The sequence below is a fragment of the Salvia hispanica genome, chromosome 4 (genome assembly GCF_029641045.1).
Source record: "Salvia hispanica isolate PSC_SH4W2 chromosome 4, Shi_PSC_v1, whole genome shotgun sequence".
Taxonomy (NCBI): domain Eukaryota; kingdom Viridiplantae; phylum Streptophyta; class Magnoliopsida; order Lamiales; family Lamiaceae; genus Salvia; species Salvia hispanica.
The window spans coordinates 39,847,446-39,869,652 of NC_142695.1; the positions used below are offsets into that span (position 1 = coordinate 39,847,446).

General features: G+C 39.0%; 3 protein-coding genes across 3 annotated transcripts; 2 read left to right on the forward strand and 1 right to left on the reverse strand.

Annotated features, from left to right (window-relative positions):
- The first annotated feature begins 6,891 nt into the window (after positions 1–6,891).
- MPPBETA (Insulinase (Peptidase family M16) protein) lies at positions 6,892–10,978 on the forward strand. Its single transcript, XM_048091217.2, has 9 exons — positions 6,892–7,635; positions 8,139–8,303; positions 8,430–8,567; positions 8,649–8,800; positions 8,888–8,996; positions 9,334–9,432; positions 9,577–9,642; positions 10,326–10,433; positions 10,536–10,978. Exons 1-9 carry the CDS (start codon positions 6,979–6,981, stop codon positions 10,620–10,622), a joined length of 1,581 nt encoding a protein of 526 aa, XP_047947174.1. The 5' UTR covers positions 6,892–6,978; the 3' UTR covers positions 10,623–10,978.
- A 129-nt stretch (positions 10,979–11,107) lies between these two features.
- Positions 11,108–13,785, forward strand: ACOS5 (acyl-CoA synthetase 5). The gene is made up of 6 exons (XM_048091216.2): positions 11,108–12,008; positions 12,097–12,256; positions 12,380–12,985; positions 13,050–13,195; positions 13,349–13,416; positions 13,494–13,785. Exons 1-6 carry the CDS (start codon positions 11,589–11,591, stop codon positions 13,714–13,716), a joined length of 1,623 nt encoding a protein of 540 aa, XP_047947173.2. The 5' UTR covers positions 11,108–11,588; the 3' UTR covers positions 13,717–13,785.
- A 4,269-nt stretch (positions 13,786–18,054) lies between these two features.
- On the reverse strand, positions 18,055–19,946 carry LOC125197054 (UDP-glycosyltransferase 83A1-like). The gene is made up of 2 exons (XM_048095753.2): positions 19,440–19,946; positions 18,055–19,071 (listed from the first exon to the last, which is right to left on the reverse strand). The coding sequence occupies exons 1-2, from the start codon at positions 19,921–19,923 to the stop codon at positions 18,185–18,187; spliced, it is 1,371 nt and encodes a 456-aa protein (XP_047951710.1). The 5' UTR covers positions 19,924–19,946; the 3' UTR covers positions 18,055–18,184.
- Between the last annotated feature and the right edge of the window lie 2,261 nt (positions 19,947–22,207).

Sequence of the window (22,207 nt, forward strand, 5' to 3'; positions counted from 1 at the left end):
GTAGAGGTGGCTTCTAAAATCCTAATCCCTCAGAAACTTGTCATCATAAGGCAGCCTCCAAACCATACATGTGTAAGGGGTGGCTTCTAAGGCTGCCTAACTAACAAAACAACCTCCTAACCATGTAAAGGGGTGGCTTTTGTAATGTCAGTGTATGGTGTTTATGAAACATTTTCCCTCAGATATTGGCGTTTATATAAACTCACAAATAAGCCTCCTAACCTAACAAGATGGGTGACTTAGTAATCAACACATATCAGTAATAGCAACACACAACAAATCATCATAGGGTTATGCAGTCTACATGGAACAGATCAGTTAGCAGCAACACAATTAGAATCATCTCAATAGTTGCATAGAACAGATCACAAGGAACAACATTCAATCATCAATTACTAATACACACAACCTCCAACCTGCACAAATATAAACACCAACAACCACAGACTCTCCCCCAAACAAACAACCACAACCTCCAACCCAACATCAAACCACAGACTCCTCCCTAAACAAACAACCACAACCTTCAACCCAAGTAAAAACCATAGCCTCCAACCCACACAAACAACCACAGCCTCAAACACAACATCAAACCACAACCTCAAACCCAAACAAACAATCACAACCTCCAACCCAACTAAAAACCACGGCCTCCAATCCAAAAAAACAACCGCAGCCTCCAACCCAACTAAAAACCACAGCCTCCAACCCAAACAATCAACCACAACCTCCAACCCAACTAAAAACCACCAACCTCCAACCCAAACAAACAACCACAGCCTCTAACCCAATCGAAAAAACAACAAAATTGAGGGACAACATACTTAGATTAGTTCTAAAATCCCATGCAGCAAAATAGCAAGAATCTGCCTCTCAAAGTCAAAATACACGAGGGGGGGCTTGAGCTGGATCGGCGGGGGAGGCTGGTGGACCGTGAGAGGGGGTGGCTAGTGGTGGTGGCCCGTTGTAGCCTTGTAGGGGGTGGCTGTTGGTGGTGGCCCGTAGCAGGGGCAACCACAACCAACGTAGTTGATGGTGGAGTGAGAATGCCAAACATCTACGAGAATGAAGGAATCAGGTTGGATTTCAGGGACAACGGTGTCAATTAGGGTTCCGGCGACGAAAGAGTCATCGATGGCGGAGTCAGAACCCCATAGATCCTCCGGTGTGTCTGGGACGACGAGATCGTCCAGATCGACCGATGAAAACCTAGGAGGAGAGTCGGGATAAGCAGCCATCGTAGTGGGAGCTCTCGAGGCGGTATAACTAGTGGAGGTGGATGTAGATTTGGAGGCGGCGTGTGTATAAATTGAGGGTTTTAGAGGGAGTATTTGGAGTGGAAGGAGAGTCGATTTGTGTGGAGGCGGCGGAAATTGTGGAGGTGACGGTGTAGATTTAGGGTTTTCAGAGGGAGTATTTGGAGTGGAAGGGGAGTTGATTTGTGTGGTTGGCGATTGAATGAGAAGAGACTGTTGGGTGGAGTAATTTGGAAGGGGTGAAAGAATTAAATGTGTGAAATGGGGTAGGCGAAAACATAATTAGGAGGTGAGTAATTTTTTTCCATAAATGGATAATTTGAAGTGGAACAAATTATGTGGGACAGACTGCAATGGAAAACTGAGACGAATTATACGGGATGGAGGGAGTATATCTCAATCTTCACAACTTATGTCAATTTATATTGTTGAGGATATATCGAATAACCCCATTTCTGAGTATCTCATTAGGATGATTCACAAAAAATCATCTAGAATAGTTCTACAAAATAATACTCCACGATGATATGAATTTTCATGTGTAGATCCATAATTATGCTTTCCAAGACATGCCTAACTATGATCTAATTCAATTGACATCAAGGATACGATAATGGATGTTGTGCATTAAAAAAATCACTCAAGACGTGAACCATGGATAAATTGGGGTCCCAAGAATAGGGCACAACTATGTCGATGAGCGAAATTGTAGCTAGAGCAGGATTCAAGTAGTAATCAGCCTATCGAGATTACTTCCAAATGCTCTTCTAAAACTACTATTGTCTTAGCCTTCAAAATAACTCCGTGTGATTACCTTGCACGCTTTAATAGGAGTCCGGTGAAGTGATTTATGGTCGTTAAACGAAAATTGCGCATTGAAGAGCAGGTGACTCCAGATGAATTGCGCAGCCCAGGATAAATGAGGGGTGGCAAACGCCCGAGCGTTTTGCCCAATATTTGTAAGTGACTTTAGAGTGTTTTTCCAGGCCAAATGAAATTAGTTGTGGGAATCTGCCGAATTTATCGATTTTTAAGGTTTTTTCTTGGGTATTTGACTCATGCTAAATTTGCAATCAATATGTCACCCACAACTGTAACGGAGCGGATCACCTCCCCCATATCCTACAACATTTGCTACCCCACCAATAAAATAGCGACACGTATTTACTCTTTAAAATATTACTCCCTCCGTCCGCCATTAGGAGTCCCGGTCACTTTTGCGCACTTGTTTTGTAAAAATTATAATAAATAGTTAAAATGGAGAAATGGTAAAACAAGCGAGAAAATAACTTAGATAAGACTCTTATCTACATTATTCTCTCTCTTACTTTACCATTTCTCCACTTTAACTATTTATTACTTCCTCCGTCCCAAGGTATTAGACCAACTTTCCCTTTTGGGATGTCCCAACATATTAGACTCATTTCCTTTTTAGCAAAAAGCATCTATCTTATTTTATTCTTCACCTACTTTTTTCTCTCTTCTCTCCCCTACTTTTTCCTTCTCTCATACTTTACTCTCTCCACTTTAACTATTTAAATATCAATTCCTTAAATCATGTGCCCAAAAGAAGTGAGTCTAATACTCCGGGACGGAGGGAGTATCATTTTTACAAAACGAGAGTGCAAAAATAACTGGGACTCCTAATGGCGGACGGATGGAGTAAAAAACAAGCAAAATCCTATGTGGCACATTCTTATCTTCATTTTCACTGACTTATTCTGTGAACATCAAATTGACGCCCTAAAAAATGCAAAGGACCAATCTAGTTGCCATCTTCCCCAACCTCCATTAAAATCCAAATATGTAAAGCCACAAGTCCAATTCATTTTCCAAAAGTGAACAACAACAACTTCTTCGTGATTCTCTCCCTCTTCAAATTCGTTCTTACAGCAATTTCTAACTCACCATTCCTTCTCAAATTTGACACAACCTCTTGCACTTCTCTCTCTCGACCATAATTCCTCGAATTAGTGAAATCTCCGCCTACTCTCTTATTTTTTTATTTCTTGCGCCGTCAACCTCCAGCTCTCAGAGTTCACTCGCCAGTGTCGGTCGTTCACGCTTCTATCCGGTCACAGTTCCAAACAGCAACTCCAATTCATCGCCCCGCACACGCTGCCGCCTGGTCCTCCGTCGTGCAGCCCAACTTCTTAAAGAGGTGAGATTATCAGTAAAAAAAAAGGAAGATGAATGCGTTGACAATATTTTGTGAGGAATGGTTCCACATAGGATTTTGCTTGTTTTTTAATATTTTAAAGAGTAAACACGTGTCACTATTTTATTGGTGGGGTAACAAATGTTGTAGGATATGGGGGAGTGATCCGCTCTGGTGTATGAGGTATGTAGCAGCAAGTTGAAATTATCGATCCTCGAAGACTAAATGCCGGCTTGAGTACTACGATGCAACTTTGAACACTATCTAGACTAATAGAATGGGTTTTTGGTTTTTCTTAACTAAGATCAAACAACAAGTAAGAAAATAAGAGCAAATTAGGAAACTAAAGCAAATAAAAGGTAGTTTTCACACAAATTGGGAAGGTAGGGATATGGATCCGTTGGTATGGATCACGGGTGTTCACCTAGGGATCATGCTCATCTATCGAGTCTCATGTGTGGCTAGAAAAGTCGGGTTAATTGGTTAGACCCCCTCTCGGGTGCATCTAACGCGTTGATCGGCCTCTAATGTCGGAGTCTCCTCCCTACACTTCAAGACAGACTCCTAAAACCTACGGACCCAAGCCCTCTCTCTAGCTATGCATCTCTCGATAACATAAAACGCACGGAGTTGTTGATTATTTAACAATCTAACCAAGCATCTCTCAATGACAATTATTAGAACAAGACATCCAATTGGTAGCTAAGCAATTAGACAATGAAAAAACCCAATAACCAACAAAACCACCACAAAAGAGTTAGATAAGCATAAATCAAGGTTTAACCCATGGATTCCATACAAACTTCACCAATATCCCTAATAAAGACTTAGCTACTCATAGTGAAAGCTAAAACAAAAGAAAATACAAGAACAACAAAGGAAAACATAGTAGAAATGGAAAATAGAACTCCCTAAGGTGGACTTGATGTTGGGGAGAATCTTCTTCTTCAATCTCTTGAAGATGGAAGCCTCCTTGCCTTCAATCTTCTTGAATCTCTCGATTTCTCTCTCAATTTTGTAGTGGGAGAAGTTAGGGTTCGAAAATGAGTGAGAACCCTTTTATACTCGGAGTGAAAATCAGGATTAAGTGATGAAGTATTCAAAACACTCGGCCGAGTGATCCATAAGTAGAGAAACACCCGACCGGGTTTTCTCCCCTGAAGCTCGACTTCTTCAAAACACCCGACCGGTTTTTCCTGGAAATGGGAAACACCCGGTCGAGTTTTTCTTCTGGAGCCCGCACAGTTTCTGCAGAACACCCGACCGGGTTTTCCGGAAAATGGGAAACACCCGGTCGGGTTTTTCTTCTAGAGCCCGCACAGTTTCTGCAAAACACCAGACCGGGTTTTCCGGGAAATGGAAAACACCTGGTCGGGTTTTCTCTCTGGAATTCTTCTCAAAATTCAGCTTCGGCTCGTTTCAACCTGATTTCATCACAAAACTACGACAAACCCATTAACTCACCTAATTGTGTATATGTGGTGAAAAACCTATATTAAACACCTTAAATCATCAAAAGCACTCTCTAATCACCCATAAAACAAGCCTAAACTATGAGTTTGTCAGTATTCAACCTACCTATAAATTCTAGTTTGTGAAACATTAGAATTGACTTTTGATGAATGTTAGTGTAATCTACTCGAGTGAGATTTTTATCTAATTCTAAATTTAATTAGGTTTCTTGATTTCTTCTAATTAGATCGAATCAAGTAGAGATATGCACCTATGGTTTATATATCTAGAGAATACTGCTGCTAATTGAGATTTTGTTTCGGTGAGAGTTATCTAGGGTTGTCTTCATTGTTTTAGAAGAGGTCTTAAGGTCTCATACACTTTTCATCTAATTATTTTGGATCTAGTTTTTGTGGCTAGATCCACTTATCTTTTGTGTTATTTGTCATTGGGAACATCTTGGAAATATTAGATAGATCAATCAATGGAGATCCATATCATATGAGCTAATTTAAAAATTAGATTTCAAGGAATTGAATGGAAGAAAAAGAATAGAGAAGATGTATTGAAGTGGAGGTCATATTTTAGACTTTAGATTCTCTCCAAGAAGATGAAGAATCATAGGTACACTAACCATAAAGCATACATGTACTTAACTAATCAATAGTCCAGAGTCTTTGTCCTAGCGGCATGGATCTTAGACATTATTGTTTGAGGTGTCGAGTTCAATCCCTCTTGATTTCATTTCTAATTTCCTCCTTTATATAGGAGTTAAAAAAAAAACTAATCACTAGAATTAAACTAGCAATTTTCAATGAGCGAATTAGATAAAAATATCATTAAAGGAGATGAGTTTGATCATAAGAGTCTTTACAAAATTCAACAATCAACTAAGTATAAAGTGAGCTATTTAACAGTAGTGCTAAAACATAGGCAAATTAGAAAATCTGGATAAAAGTTAAGTCACAAATCCTGGGATAAGGCACTCGGTCGAGTGGTGTTTTGGTCGGTTGTCACTCGGCCGAGTAGAGCTCACGAGAGTCCTTTGTCGCTTCCTCACTCGGCCGAGTGGGATTATGTCCCTTCACAACTCAGTTGAGTAGAGCCCTCTGGATTGCGTCATTATTCCCAGATGTTCATGGTGCTAGTCAGTCGAGTAACACCTTCTGGCTTGCCATTTTGGCCCAAATTTTCGACATGGACTCCAATCTCTCATCCCTCATCCTTGGCCTTAATCAATCCGTGGGTCGTAGATTCAACCTGACACTTGATGTTGAACACCCGAGTTTACATCACTTCATAATCTATTGAAGAATTGTCACAACATAAGTTCTGATATACCCTCATGAACGAGCGAGTCCAAATCAAATATGATAGTATTTGCTATAAGAGGTATTAGGTTCACTAAGGCTTCAACTAAATTAGATGATGTAGCATAATTGTCGAAGATCTTAGTGATATGCTTGCTCAGTGTCTCAAAAAAAATCTTAACATGTATCAACGAGTATTTATTAAGTATGTCAACCCGACTAATTCAATCAACATTAAGCCATAATTCATAATGATAAACTCATATTTTTATCTATTTGATTGGCCGTTTAATGTGTATAATATCGAGTTTTGTAGCTCGAATCCTTAGTTTTCCACTATAACGTTTGTTAAGATAACATGTGAAAATGGATTTAATTAGAAGGCGAATGAATTACCCCTTTGATAAAAAAAAAAAATCAAAGCTAATAAAAGGGCCCGATATATGTTAATCCAAACAATGCGACTGTGTAATCAGAGTGAAGTATATCGTAAAGAAAATAATTAAAAATGTACTGGTAGTAATTTACATAATTTCATGAATGTAGTATAATTTGAGCACAACCTATATTTTGTTATTTTTGTTATTTTGTGTATTGGACTAGCTTAAGGCTTGGGCCGAATGTGAAGGAAAAGAATGAGTAAGATTCAAGTGCAACGACGTCGTTTTCGGATCTGCAAGTATGAAATGAATCGAGGCTTCGCTTTTATTACCCTGACCTTACTCTTCTCCACCACCAAACCCTAATCACATTGAATCCAAATTTCACCACCGCCACCACCGCTACCGCCTCAGCCGCGGCCATGACGATCCGCCAGCTAATAAACCTCGGTCTCCGCAATCGGAGACCAATCCGCCCATTCACCGCCGCTCGATCTCACTCCACCGCCGTCGCCACATCCGCCGATGCACCCCTTCCATCTCCTCCGCCACCAACCGCCATGATCTACGACCGATTGGCGTTAGCCGTGCAGGAGAAGCTGAAAAGGCTGGAGGACCCCGACCCTCGTTTCCTCCGCTACAACTCGCCGCATCCGACGGTGGATTCTCACGATGAGATCTTATCCGCACCGCTCACGAAAGTCACAACCCTTCCTAATGGCTTGCGCATCGCAACGGAGTCGAATCTCGCCACGACCACGGCTACCGTTGGTGTTTTCATTGACGCCGGATCGAGGTTCGAGAACGAAGAGTCCAACGGAACAGCGCATTTTCTGGAGCATATGATATTCAAGGGGACGGAGAAGAGGACCGCGAGACAACTGGAGGAGGAGATTGAGAATATGGGCGGCCATTTGAATGCTTATACTTCAAGGGAGCAGACAACGTACTACGCCAAGGTGTTCGATAAGGACGTGCCCCGTGCTCTAGATATTTTGTCTGATATTCTCCAGAATTCGAAGTTTGAAGAGAACAGAATTATCAGGGAGAGAGATGTGATTCTTCGCGAGATGGAGGAGGTATTATATTGAATTTTGAGTGATCTTACTTTTTTGATCGATTACTGTTTTACATCTTCTTGTTTATGCGTGTTTGATATTGTCGAAATTGTTTTCATTTTTTATTTTGTGTTGTGTTTGTATATGCTTTAGGTGATTTTTTTGAAATTTTTGGTTGATTTATAGGGAAGTGTCTTTCTTGGTTCCATGTATACTAAAGTAAGACATTCTCTTAGGATCTTCTTTTAGACTCCAAACATGAGTAATTAAGGAGATTCATTCAAACTTTGTCCATCACTTCCTAATTAGAATGCTAGCTAAACAGTCTTAATTCAAATGGATGACTTTTTCCATGGGAACCACACTTTTAGTTCACAAAGCTGCTTCCTGCATTACTCTACAGTGAATATTTCCTCTCAAAATTTGTAAAGAAGCGCTTTATGTTGCATCCTTAATTGTTATTTTTTTCAGACCCTTTTTTACATTGACATGTTCAGTCTTTTCCTTGTCATAACTAATTGCAGGTAGAAGGACAAACGGAAGAAGTTATCTTTGATCATCTACATGCCACAGCTTTCCAGTACACTCCTCTGGGTAGGACAATACTTGGACCTGCTGAAAATGTGAGGAGAATTGGCAAAAAAGATATACAAGATTACATAGCCACTCACTACACTGCTCCAAGAACGGTAATTATTCATCACTGGGTTTTTAATCATTGAATGTGCTTGTTTGGTAGCATGTTTTTGCCTTTTCTCATATTTTTTCTTATGACTTATAATGTTGTATTTTGTCATTGTGGTTTCCATTTCTAGGTTCTTGTTGGTTCTGGTGCTGTGAAGCATGAAGAATTTGTAGAGGAAGTGAAGAAACTGTTCACAAAGTTGTCATCAAACCCAATAACAACTTCCGAGCTGGTTGCTAAAGAGCCATCAATTTTTACGGGGTCTGAGGTATGCTTTTCTTTTGTTCGAGTGGTGGTTGTGATAATTTGGGCTTTTAACTTAATTTCTGCATTTTCAAAATATATATAGGTTAGGATGCGTGATGATGACATCCCACTAGCCCAGTTCGCAGTTGCCTTTGAAGGAGCTTCTTGGACAGATCCAGATTCGATTGCTTTAATGGTTATGCAGTCGATGCTGGGCTCTTGGAATAAAAGTGCTGGTGGTGGAAAGCATATGGGGTATTTATTTGCTACACTTGATTTATATAGTTCTGCTGTGTCACTTGTGCCCCATGTTCAAAACCTTTTTCTTAATGTTGGATGCAGTTCTGAGCTTGCCCAGAGGGTCGGGATTAATGAAATAGCGGAGAGCATGATGGCTTTCAATACCAACTACAAAGACACTGGCTTGTTTGGCGTTTATGCTGTTGCTAAGGTGGGTTTGCCCCTAAAGCGCACAGTGTCTTTGACTCTCAACCTGACCTGTTGCTTGTTTCTGGTTTTAAAGATCCGTGGACCTTTTATTTTCTGTTTTCTTTACACATCATCATTTCTAGTCTGAATTTCTAGTCCCTTTTCTTGTACATTTATTTTTTTGGCAATGTGATTGGCAACCATCTGTCACTTCTTTGTGCTGAACTTTTTATTGTATATAGCCTTTCTGTTTTTGCTAATTTTTTATAATTGTCCTGCATCTACGGAATTGGTCTTACATTTTGCTCTTCTGTTCTATGACTTTATAGACTGATTTTACTTTGCATTCTCTTATGCAGCCTGACTGCTTGGATGATTTGGCCTATGCCATTATGTATGAGTTAACCAAACTATGTTACCGAGTATCAGAAGCAGATGTTATTCGTGCTCGTAACCAGGTATTTGCTCAAGTCAAATGTGAAGCGAGTTGACCTTAAATTGTGGGATTACCATCTATTTAACTTTTTTCATGGAAGCCTTGTATTTCTGAGTAGTTTTTCGTAATTTGCATCTGCTATAACTCACCACATGGTCATCCGCAGTTGAAATCTTCTCTGCTGCTTCACATTGACGGAAGCAGCCCTGTTGCTGAAGATATTGGACGTCAGGTATAATTCTGAGTAGTAATCTAGTACTAGTATATAATGATTCAATAGCAAAATCTGATGAAGCATGCATTTACATTCCTGAATGGGTGCACATCTCTTTTTTTGGGGGGGTGGGTGGGGACTGAATGGCTGCACTGCAAGTGTCTTTTACTAGATTCGTAATCTTTTTCTTGTCTTCTTCGTCTCTGTTATTTTCTGACATGTTGTAGGTAACTGGTCTAATATTCTTCTTAAAGTGAAATGTTCATATTGCCAGAAAAATATCAATATTAATTCCTTGTGAGTTATCAATGCCTGTGGTAGGTAATGACGCCCCAATCTTTTGATGAGGTGCTGTCATAGCCCCTATAAGATAATAGCTACTCCACTTAGTATCTTTAGAGCTAGTCATTTGAACTCCCTGTTAGACTTCCTGTAGATCTTGATTTAAAAGGACTTTTAGCTTTTTATATTGGATTTCCCTAAGGATTAGCATATGGCTTTTGAATTATTATAAAAGGGAGAAGTGGGTGAGCTGGGGAATTAGATTTATAAATAAATACTGTGAAAGCTGATGCTTTATAAATTGTTTTAACTGATGTAAAGAGTGGGCATGTTTACTCATGGGTAAAGTTTGTTTTTAATTTTGACACTTTAGTGGCGAGCAACAGTCTTGTTCAAATTTATTGATTTCGTGTTTGCAGATGATTACTTATGGCAGGAGGATTCCTTATGCTGAACTATTTGCCAGAATAGATGCTGTAGATACCAGCACTATCAAACGTGTTGCAAACCGATTTATATTTGATAGGGTATGATGGAGTTCAGAATGCTTTATCAGCTCTGATGCCTTTAGTGTATCTACTTTTTCTCAATATCTTTTAAGTTGCTTATGTAAATGCGCTGCCTTGCAGGATGTTGCCATTAGTGCCGTAGGGCCTGTCCAGGGCCTGCCCGACTACAACTGGTTCAGGCGCAGGACCTACTGGCTCCGCTACTAGGTTCCTCGCTTCAAACTTGGCTCTTCTATGTGGTTCTCATTTTTCCATTTGCTTTGCTGTTTCCTGTATAATTTCTGGTTAGTCGTCAAAATAATGAAGCAGTGATGAGGGGATATGTCTATTTATCTGCAAGAAAGAGCTCAGTGATATCCTTCGAGATGAAGGCACACCGAAGCATACAGTAGACTTTCTTTTATCCAGTGACCGTATTGTCTGATTTTTGGGTGGTTTAAGCTACTGTTCCTTTCATTGAGATAAGAAAAGTGTATGTGCACCCAGTTCCCTTGAAGAGATTTTTGGGTTGCATACACTAATTACATAAGATCCCACAATTAAGTGGATGAATTTTTTCATAACTATCGTTTTTTTCTGGTCGACTTGGAGGAAATATCACTGTTGCAGTTATTGATATTGAGCGTAATATAATGGGCTCTTTCGTGTATTACATGCCAATAGTAGAATTGTTCAAACTAAAATTCAATTAGAAATCAATAATCTTCAATCAGGATTTGTTAATCAACAATGACTCAATAATTTCAATAGGATCTGTCATAATTAGGATGTCTTAACTAGGTTTTGTTATGTTTCAACTACTATAATTTAATAATTGCAACTGAGGTAGATGTACATTGCATTTGCGTAACTGGAGCGTGCCTCGTTAGTCGATACCAACACAAATATGGTTGAAATAAACGAGTAAAGATGTTTGTGACAAAAGATGTAGATGAAAGTTTGGTATGAACGGCAAACTTGTGACATCTTTCTTAATTCACCCAGACAAGATATCTTGTTTTGTAAAATAATTCTGTATTTGTCACTCAGTAATCTATAATAGTTTCTTCCCGACTAATTCTAACCTAAAAACACAAATTAATCTAACACACGAGTATGTTATGATCGACACAAAATGCATCTCCTATAAAAGCTCTAAAACTATGCCTAATCAAAAAACAGGAAAGAACTAATATGGGAACTGATGGTAAAAGCTTAGTAAATGAAGAGATCATTTTCAGAAGCAAATTTCCAGCAGTTGAAGTCCCTAAAGATGTTACCCTGCCGGAGTTTGTGCTCTCGGGCATCGAACCGTATCTGGACAATGTGGCGGTGGTGGACTCGATAACGGGAAAAGGGTACACCTACAGAGAAGTGAAGAGGAATGTTTACAGATTCTCCAAGGCCTTAAGGTCACTGGGGCTGAGGAAAGGCCGCGTGGTGGTGGTCCTCCTCCCTAACGTGGCGGAGTATGCCACCCTCGCTCTGGGCATCATGGCGGCAGGGGGAGTCTTCTCTGGCGCCAACCCCAACGGCCATGCATCGGAGATCAAGAGCCAAGTTGAGGCTGCGGATGCCAAGTTAATTGTCACTGATGGATCAACCTATCATAAGGTTTTTTATTTTATTCTCGATCAAATAGTGCTATATATATATATGATTATGATTCCATGATCAAATATATATATGTATGAAAGTGCAGGTGAAAGATTTGGGAGTGCCTGTTATAATACAAGGCGAAGATAGAATAGAGGGAACTATAAACTGCGAAGAACTGCTTGAAGCCACCGATAAGGCTAACACTCTCTTCATTCAAGAAAAACTGCTGCAGACTGATCTCTGCGCCCTTCCTTTTTCATCAGGTCAATTTTTTTGTTCTTTATTTCCGTAGAAACAAAAATATATAGATGAGACGGAATTATTATCAAGACAATGTAAGACAAAAATAAGATTTTTCAACAATTTCTCTTTTTTGATTTGGATAGGTACAACGGGGTTGTCGAAAGGCGTGATGCTGAGCCACGAGAACCTGGTGGCGAACCTGTGCTCGACACTGTTCAGCGTAGGGCCAGAGCTGATCGGGCAGGTGTCGACGCTGGGGCTGATACCCTTCTTCCACATCTACGGGCTGACCGGAATCTGCTGCGCCACCATCAAGAACAAGGGCAAGGTGGTGGTGATGCAGCGGTACGAGCTCCGTCTCTTCCTGAGCGCCCTCATCAGCCACGGCGTCACCTTCGCGCCCATCGTCCCTCCCATCATGCTCGGCCTCGTCAAGAACCCCATCGTGGACGAGTTCGACCTCACCAAGCTCGCCCTCCGCTCCGTCATGACCGCGGCAGCCCCCCTCGCCCCCGAGATCTTGAACGCATTCGAGAGGAAATTCCCAGGCGTTCAAGTTCAAGAGGCGTATGGGATGACGGAGCACAGTTGCATAACGCTGAGCCATGCAACTGTGGTTGCCAAGAGGAACTCGGTGGGATTCATCCTCCCAAATCTGGAAGTCAAGTTTGTCGATCCCAACACGGGGCGTTCCCTTCCCAAGAACTCCCCGGGGGAGATTTGTGTGAGGAGCAAGTGTGTCATGAAAGGTAGAGCCTCTCTTCTCATATGTTTTTTGGTTGCTTTTCTCATAAACTGTGGTTTAATTTTCAGGGTATTATAAAAACGAGCGGGAAACAGCCATCACCATCGATAAAGACGGATGGCTCCACACCGGGGACATAGGGTATATTGATGATGATGGCGATGTTTTCCTCGTTGATCGTATCAAAGAACTAATCAAATTCAAAGGTTTCCAGGTATATACACTAGGACTCTAATCAATGCTGAACTAATATGTTTCATTATTAGTTTGTTTTTAATTCGTTAACATTTTATGTACAATATGTTTGATACTCGCGAGATGAATGGACCATAACACGAAATTTTCTAAAATGTGTTATGACATACAGGTTGCTCCTGCTGAATTAGAGGCAATACTACTAACTCACCCTTCGGTAGAAGATGCTGCAGTTGTGGGGTAATTAATGTTGCATCATACTTTTGTTTTGAATTAAAAAAAATAGTACTAATGTGCATGGGTTTAATTTGTGGCAGATTACCAGATGAAGAAGCAGGAGAAATTCCAGCAGCATGCGTAGTGATAAAAAGAGAAGCAAAAGAAAGTGAGGAAGACATAATAAAGTACGTTTCATCAAATTCAGCAACCTACAAGAGAGTTAGGATTGTGCAATTTGTTAGCGCCATACCTAAATCACCATCTGGCAAGATATTGAGGAGACTTATCAGGGAAAATATGCTCAAAGATCTGCACAATTAATTTTATACTATAAATTAATCATCATGTTACTCTTTATGTTTTACAAATAAAATAAAGACTTTTTCCTTACTTTGCTTTGGCAAATGGCATACGAGAAAACGATGATCGATCTTTATATTTGGACCAAGGTCCTTATGATTTAGCATTGTTGTACACAACTTCACAGCAACATATCATAAGAGGTAAAAGTATGGAGTACCATAATGAAGATGGATACATACATTTAGCTAGCCCATATTATTAATTTCTTTACTAATCAAATATTAATGAGAATTACAATATCACTCTTCGTAAAAATTGCAATGGGCAATATATATTCTGAATTAAATTTTTGACTACTTTTTTTAATATATTTGCAACTAGGAGTATAACACATTGTCATTTTGAATACAAATAGAGAGAAATGACGTCGTTGGGTTGGGCGGCTGGGTAGTTGGGTTATAGGACGTATGGGCTTTGGACGTGGGCCACAAATTGGGCCTCCATAGTCCAGCCAATCGACGATCGCCAAATGTGGAAGAAATCGGCCATTCAGTATATTTAATTTGTTGGGAAATGGATTCAAATGCGATTAACAAATACGTAAATAGTTAAAGATTATTAGTAATTGTTGTTGGGAGATGGGTTCAAATGAGATTTAAATACTAGGAAATCAAATTTTGACTATTGAAATCCATTCACGTGCATTAGTCATGGAAACATGTGACATGATTGAGTTGCACATCAAATGACAATAGTGGATATGTGGATTCTGTCCAGATTATTTTAAATAAGTGAATACTTATCCTGCTTTTTTTTTAGTTGTAATTTAAATTTCCTTGATTAAATGTGTTGAGAATAGAAGAAGAAGGATCGAGGAAGCATGCAGGGCAGGGAATGTGGTGTACAGTTTCAGTGTTTTAACTTTGTCACATGCTATGCTACTCCTCTCCCTAAATCCATGTGCTCTCCATGTGCTCCCTCCATGCACTTCAAATGTCTACAATGCCCTCCATAACATGTTTCCACTCCCAAGTATTTTCATAAACAAATTAAGTAACGCTACTCATGTTTGCAAAATGGTCTTTCCCCAACAGAGGGCAGTGGCATGCCCCTACTTATATCCCTTGAACTCAATTTCTCATCACCTTGCCAACCGAACAACCCCTTTCTCCGCCTCCCACCGACATAATGGCCTCAAAGCCCACGCGGAGGCAATATTCTGCCAAATCAAGCCGGAGATTGCGCAAACCTCAAGAGAGCTGCCACCGCAGTGCCTCCTCCATTTCCGACAAGCTGGAGGCCTTAAAGAGCCTCATACCCTCCGATACCGATGAGATAAAGCCCGACCAACTTTATGAAGAAACAGCCAACTACATTGTGCTTCTCAAAACTCAGGTTTTTGTTTTGCAGAAATTGATTGATTTTTCCGGATCTCAGTCGCATTCAAACCCAAATGCTGTATAGTATACTACTAGTAAAGTTGCTGTTTATTTCAACACAAAAAGAATCCGGCGATTTCTTTTTTCTTTATTTTGTCGAGAATTTTGATTTTTTTGGCCTTGTATAATGAAGTAATTACTCCTAGTTTTCATGGCAGAGATATGTACTGTAGAATATTAGTGAAACAAGATTTGTGTGATTCTTGAAATCCAGTTTGATTTTGCCCACTTCCCCCATAAACTTTGTACTATATGGTAGCTAGTAGGTAGGTCTCTCCATATTTGTTTAACCTTAAAACTTTTGTTTGTTTAAATCAAATATTAGGCTTCTTCTTCTTCTTTTGAAATGAGCTGCCAACATGCTTTTTCATCTTTTCAAGCTATGTTCGAGTAAAGAAGTAGCACTATATCTTCTTTGATCTATCCTGTTAATTTATCAATTCACTTACTAGCATTTTCCTATTTACAAGTTTATACGTATAAACTAACTACTGCTATTAATTTTATCCATTACGCTTTCACTTTTATTAAGAGCAATTATCATACTTCAAGCCTCTCAAACTTATGATTATCGAACGGTCATTTTGGAAAATACTAATCTTCACTACTTTTTAAACATCAACAAAAAATCGCATATGTAAATTAGATTAACTGGATGCCAATTACCAACTTTAATTGGTATGAACTAGAAATTAAATTAGATCGATAAAAAAGTGGATAAACTACTCGAGGTATATATGTCTTTAAGTCTAAAGGTCGAAGTAAACAAATAAGCAGTATAATTTGATTTCTTGATAGAGTGCAGTATCTCTCATTTGCATTAGTATTGTATATCAATTGTTTATAATTTATTACGAATTAATCACATGAAAGGCTCAAAGCTGTGCCCCCATATTTGAAGACAATAACTTGGGTTTTCTGAGTGTGCTGCCAGCAGGCTCCCGGACAAGCTGGAATTTGTTTTCTGATTACTATTTAAATTTTGGAATTTCATTAAAGTAGACATATAAATGTATCTTTCTGGTTGACCTATTTTGTCTCACCGTGACACGCATATGGATTCATATAACCACATCAAGTATATTTTTCACAAGTATAGTGGAATTTTGATCAAGTGTTTAAAATTGCTTCGATTTAAAGAAACCCTTAGACATATCCATTTTGGTAAACCAATAAATTTTAATATTGTATGCACAATATATACTTGTTACCAAAATTACCAAAATATTCTAAATGACTCACTTAATTAGTCAATATTCATGATAATATCAGTAGTATATGGTTGTGCCAATTCAACTGAAATGAGGCAAGAGAGAGTAACTATCTTGTGTTATGAGATCATCTTGTTTCAGTTTTTATAGCTCGTTTCTTTTGTAGTTTTGATATATCAATAGAGAGTAATAAGTGTTGATTTCTGGATTTACAAGATATAAGCCGGGCGTAATACAACCCAAAAGAAGGAATACAAAGAACTAACTGAATCGAAATTACAAAGGAAGATTCGAAACAAATAAACTGAAAAGGAATTTAGCCGAGTCGAGGAGGCCTCTTTCCGCAAGACGAGATACGCCCCGGTAGTGCTCTTCGGATTGACGTTTCGTCCCCAAAGATAAAACGGCTAGCGTCTCTGATGAAGCAGCACCGCAATCAACAGAGCTCCGGCGAACTGGATGGAGGAGAGGGTAGAGCTTCGACAGAAGAACAATGCAGAGGGAGAAGAGAGCGTATGATGCAAATGCTATGTGAATTCTAGTTTCTGGTATGTAGAATGCTAGAATGGCTAGCCTATTTATAGGCTCGGTCCACTGCAGGGGGTCAACGGCCATAATGGCTGTCATCAATGCTAGACCGTAACGGTCGTCGGTTACGAAGCGTTACAAAACGTTACAGAGCTGAGAGTCTGAATCTAGAAGCTTCTAGATTCGTTCATGACGTGGACTATCACGCGTTAGCCACGTTGGCTTACCGCGTCATACTAACGAGGTGGCATCCCGCTTGGCTCGCTGACGTGGAAACGGTGGTGGTCTAAAAGGTAAAAGTCCAAGTCCAAGTCCAAGGGCACGGGCTCGGGCTCGCGGCGGCAACGCGCGTGTGGGCTCTACAGCCAATCTTAGTCCACTATAATTATTCCATGTAATAATCCTTCTTATTAAATACTAGTTTAATAAGGTTTTAACTTCCAATATGGGATAATTAACTCTCTTAATTATTCCCTAAGCTTCTCTCATAGCTTATTAAGTTTACAATTTTGCACAACTTTAATCCTTTATTTCTCACTCACCGGGAATCGGATTTGAGAAAATGAATATACCACGGTCATCTACTCCGAACATAGATCGACGCTATATCATTTAATTTCACAAAATTAAATATCTCGTTGAAATTATAATTGGTCAAAGTTCATTGACCGGGCATAGATTCCAATTCCAACAATAAGAAAAACATCATCCTTCTTTGTTTGTATACATAGATCTTACAATCCAACCATGTAATTCTTCTGCCTTCTTAAGTTGCCTATGATCACATGTTATCATTCAGTTATTTGCTTAACATAGTATTATATCTAAAAGATTATGTATTCACACAATTGTCAATTGACAGAAGTGAAAATATATTTTCTTTTCTTTTTTTCAATCAAAAGGTGCTAACACGAATCAATAAGAATGTTCTTTGTTTTGACATCTACTTATCTTAGAATATTTGATTGCAATCCATTTTATTTATCTGTATTCAGTACTCTATCTCATTCCTAAATTTACCTTATCTAATTTCATGATTTCATCCCACTTTTATCACTATATCCGACTTGAATAGTCCATAGCAAATTGAAGGAAATAAAAAAAAATCCCATATATTTTGATAAATAAATATATACATGGGCCTACCTCTAGCTAGAAACAGACATAGGCAAGCAAGATATGAAAATTTTGAATATTTATTTATCAAAGTATTATTGAGAGGGCATATCATATCATATCATATCATATTATATCATATTTAAATTAAAATACAACCCATGGTTACATGACATAAATCATACCTGGTATTCATTCATGTAGCCAAGTTATAAAGTTCTTGAGATTTTGGTAAGAAGTTCCACCTTCTCTTGCACCATGCCCCATCACTTCCTTGAGCTGCAATGCCCTTCCCTTCAACTCCTCGTCACCGACCACTCGATCGATCTTTTCCTTAATCTCATCGAACGGGAAAATAACACCGTTATCACGCCCCAATTGTAGCCCAACTCTCCAAATATCACAAATGTAACTCTGGTTAATGAATTGATCCGCATAACAAGGCCAACATAGCATAGGGACCCCATTACTCACACTCTCCAAAGTCGAGTTCCAACCACAGTGACTCACAAAACAAGCAACCGAAGGGTGGCTCAGCACCTTTTGTTGGTTCGCCCAACCCACAATCCTCCCCTGGCTCTTGGTTCTCTCCAAAAAGCCATTGGGAAACTCCGGTTTCCCAACCTCGGGCATAGCATCGGGCCTCACAACCCACAGGAAAGGCCGGTTGGTGAGCTCTAGCCCGAGAGCTAATTTTTGGAATTGAGCTGGACCGAGTATTGCATAGCTCCCAAATGACACGTATATGACCGAGGAGGGCGGCTGTTGATCGAGCCATTCGAGGGAATCTTTGTCGTGTTGGTAGAACTGGCCAGCGGAATCCGCTAGCCTATTGCTTGCCAGAAGTGGCCCCACGAAAGTGATTTGTGGGGCTAGGGTGGATGCACCCGGCTCGAGATCACGAGCCGAGTTGCATATCACCCAATCAGCAGAGTTGATTGAATGGTTGTTCTGTCTCATCACGTCCAGAATAAGTTTCTGGAGTGTCGTGTTTCGGACAGTGTGCCAGACGAAGTGTGTCGGATTCACGATGGGCATTGTTGGTGCCAATTGAAGTGGACTGCTATCAAGCGGATTTCCTGCAACTTTTGATTTCAACTTATTCCATTTGTTTTGCTATGAAATTATATTTAAATTCATTATAAACATAATTTACACGCACATTAGGTTTCAGGTCTATTAACGGTTGAATTGACTCGTAGCAATTAAAACATTGAATAGTCTCAGTCCAAGTGAATCGTTTTCCTTTTTGGTACATCCCAAATCATTTCCTGGTGAGCTGTGACATGTACTAATAATTCACTAATTAGTATGGACCATATTTGTATTATTTGTCAAATCGAAACAAAAAGGTCACTATTAGTCAAAGTCCCAATTAAGTAATAGTATAATTCAATATATAGGACAAATTGCCAAAAAAAATAGGAAGTTTGGTCGAGAATGTGACCTTGGTCATCAATAATCCCATCACGGAGCAGCTGAGGAATATGAAGCCCCAACACAAGCAAGGCCGCGGCGGCTGGCAAGAAGGCTACTGACCGAATCCCGGTGTCTCGAGCAACTTGGTGAAGGCTGCCAATGGACTGATCATAAACCAGACAACTGACTTTGATGTGGCGGTCCTCACCATCATTGATCTCTCGAATCAAGGCTTGGACTTTGCCGGGTAGGATCGTGTAGACCGCCTCTGTCAACTTCCCTGGAACGTATCTCTCGTGTGGCTCGAGGCCATCGGGCACCGACACGAACCCGACCAGACTCTCCCCTGCTAAGGAGTTAACAACACGATCGTGGACCATGTCGGTGTTCACGAACGTGGTTCTGATACCGTGCGTGGCTAGAACCTGCGCCAGCTCTAACAGAGGTATTACATGCCCTTGCATGGGGAATGCTACCATCATTATGTGAGCCTGAGCATGAGACTTCCCCATTTTAGACAGAGAGAGTGAGTGTGTGTGAGTTTTTATAAAACAAGACCTCAGAGTTTGATGCTATATAAAAAAACTAAAACCATTGTATATATACAGTCTAGGGGTGCGATCAGGTCAATAAGTGAAACTCTGTCAAATATCAAAGCAAATTTCAGTCATTGGATCTTGTGATATAACCGTTAGATTAATGTCACGTCATATAATAATGTAGATTGTGCAGTCTAATAATGTAGCTCGACTAATAATGTAACGTGTTTTAGTCTAATAATGTAGATTGTGCAGTCTAATAATGTAGTTCGGCTATAATGTAACGCTTTTAGTGTAATAATGTAGCCTGAATATTATGATCACAACCATCCAATCTAAGGATCCAAGGACTGAGATCTGCTTTGATTTTTGACAGAATTTGCCTTATGGATTATAGTGCGCTCCTATAAGTCTAATAGGTTACTTCTCCTATTACTAATTGATTTTAAGATGCAACCATTAAGGTCGATTTCATTCGAATATTTTGCATTGAATCATTGTCATGTACTAGTATAAAACTAGGCCCTAAAAAACAAGTATTTAATTATTGTGACATATGCGTGTTGCTTTCCTATATTGTTGTTTTGCAATAATTTAGTCCCTCGTAAATTATTATTAATTCTTGCAACCCTTGTTTTTTCCTATGCATGATATATTTTTTTAATAAAATGTGTTTCAGGTGGTCCGGTCGATTTTGTTTCTGACAAATGATTGCTTTATTGTATTCACTATCAATATATTTGGAACAATAAAGCAATATTAAACACTCCTGGCCAAAAGAAAGATCAAAAGTATATCCAATCTTAAATAATTAGAGAATACAAATTTAGTTTACTACTACGTTGAAGTATTTACTCCGTGAAATATTTAGTTTATTATTATGGATTTGTTGTTCACCCTGTATTTTCAAATTCGTGTTGTGAACTAAAACATCTTTATAGTGAACTATATCACTCTTACAATGAACTAAATTTATATTCTCTAGTAGGGGTGGAAAGGTAAGGTATACCGCATCGATTATACCATACCCCATACCTTACCTCAAAATGTGGTATGCGAAAATCTCATACCTATACCTTACCGCATGTTTCGGTATACCGAATATTCGGTATGGTATATTTCTAATACCGTTACCATATTGTTACTACGGTATACCGCATTTTTGCGGTAAATGGGATATACCGCATGTTTATGGTATACCACATTGTTACGATATATTAAATAAGGTACGACTACCATATACCTGTGTTCATTTCGCAAGAAACATGTTTCATACCCAAAATATTAAAATTGTCGGTTCAACTATTTAAATAAAGTACAAGCCCTAAAACTCCCTCAGAGACAAATATTGGTCATAACATTCAAATTAATAAAACATCAACCATCAAATCCAAAACAGTTTCTGATCATAACCAACATAGTCTTCTTTTCTTTCATCTTCATTTCTTTCATCTTCCTCTCACACCCTCACAAGGAAGCCTTGAAGATGCTATCCTGCATTTGATAATTTTATTAATAGTCAAGCATAATCACAATGCACAAACTCCAAACCAAAAGAAATACCTTATTTCTTTGAAACATATAAATACATATAAGGTAAATACCTTATTTTTTGATATGTACCGTAAGTTCGGTATAAATTAATAACGGTATGATACCTCATTTTCGATGTATACCGAATGTGCGGTATCCCACGGTATACCGCGGTATACAAAATTCTATACCTTTACCGTACCATAGTCTATCGGTAAGGTATCATACCTTACCGCAAATTCAGTATTTTCCGGTATAACTTCAGTACGATAAGTGCGGTATTGCGGTATATTTACCCAACCCATCTCTAGTTATACAATTAAATAGTGATTGTCCTATATCACTACTCTACTCTGGGGCACTTGTATATATTATAGATAAAGTAAATCAAGACAGTTCATTATAAATTTTAATTAAGATTCATCTTGGGTATTAAAACTCCTATATGGAGTATATGAATTCTCAATTAAAAAAAAAAAAAAAAAAAAAAAAAAAAAAAAAAAAACACTCTTAAAATGCCACTCCAGATTAATCAAGTTGGGCTCGAGTTATCAATACATTTACCGGATCCAATTGATGAGATGGGCTTCTTTTATACTGAAAGGTCAGAATTAAAATTTTAGGCCTAACTACTTGGGTTTTCTATTGTAAAACATTAGATTCTATAATACGCGTTGTCATATCCAATCCAATCCAATGAAGAGTCTATATATCAAGCTTATAT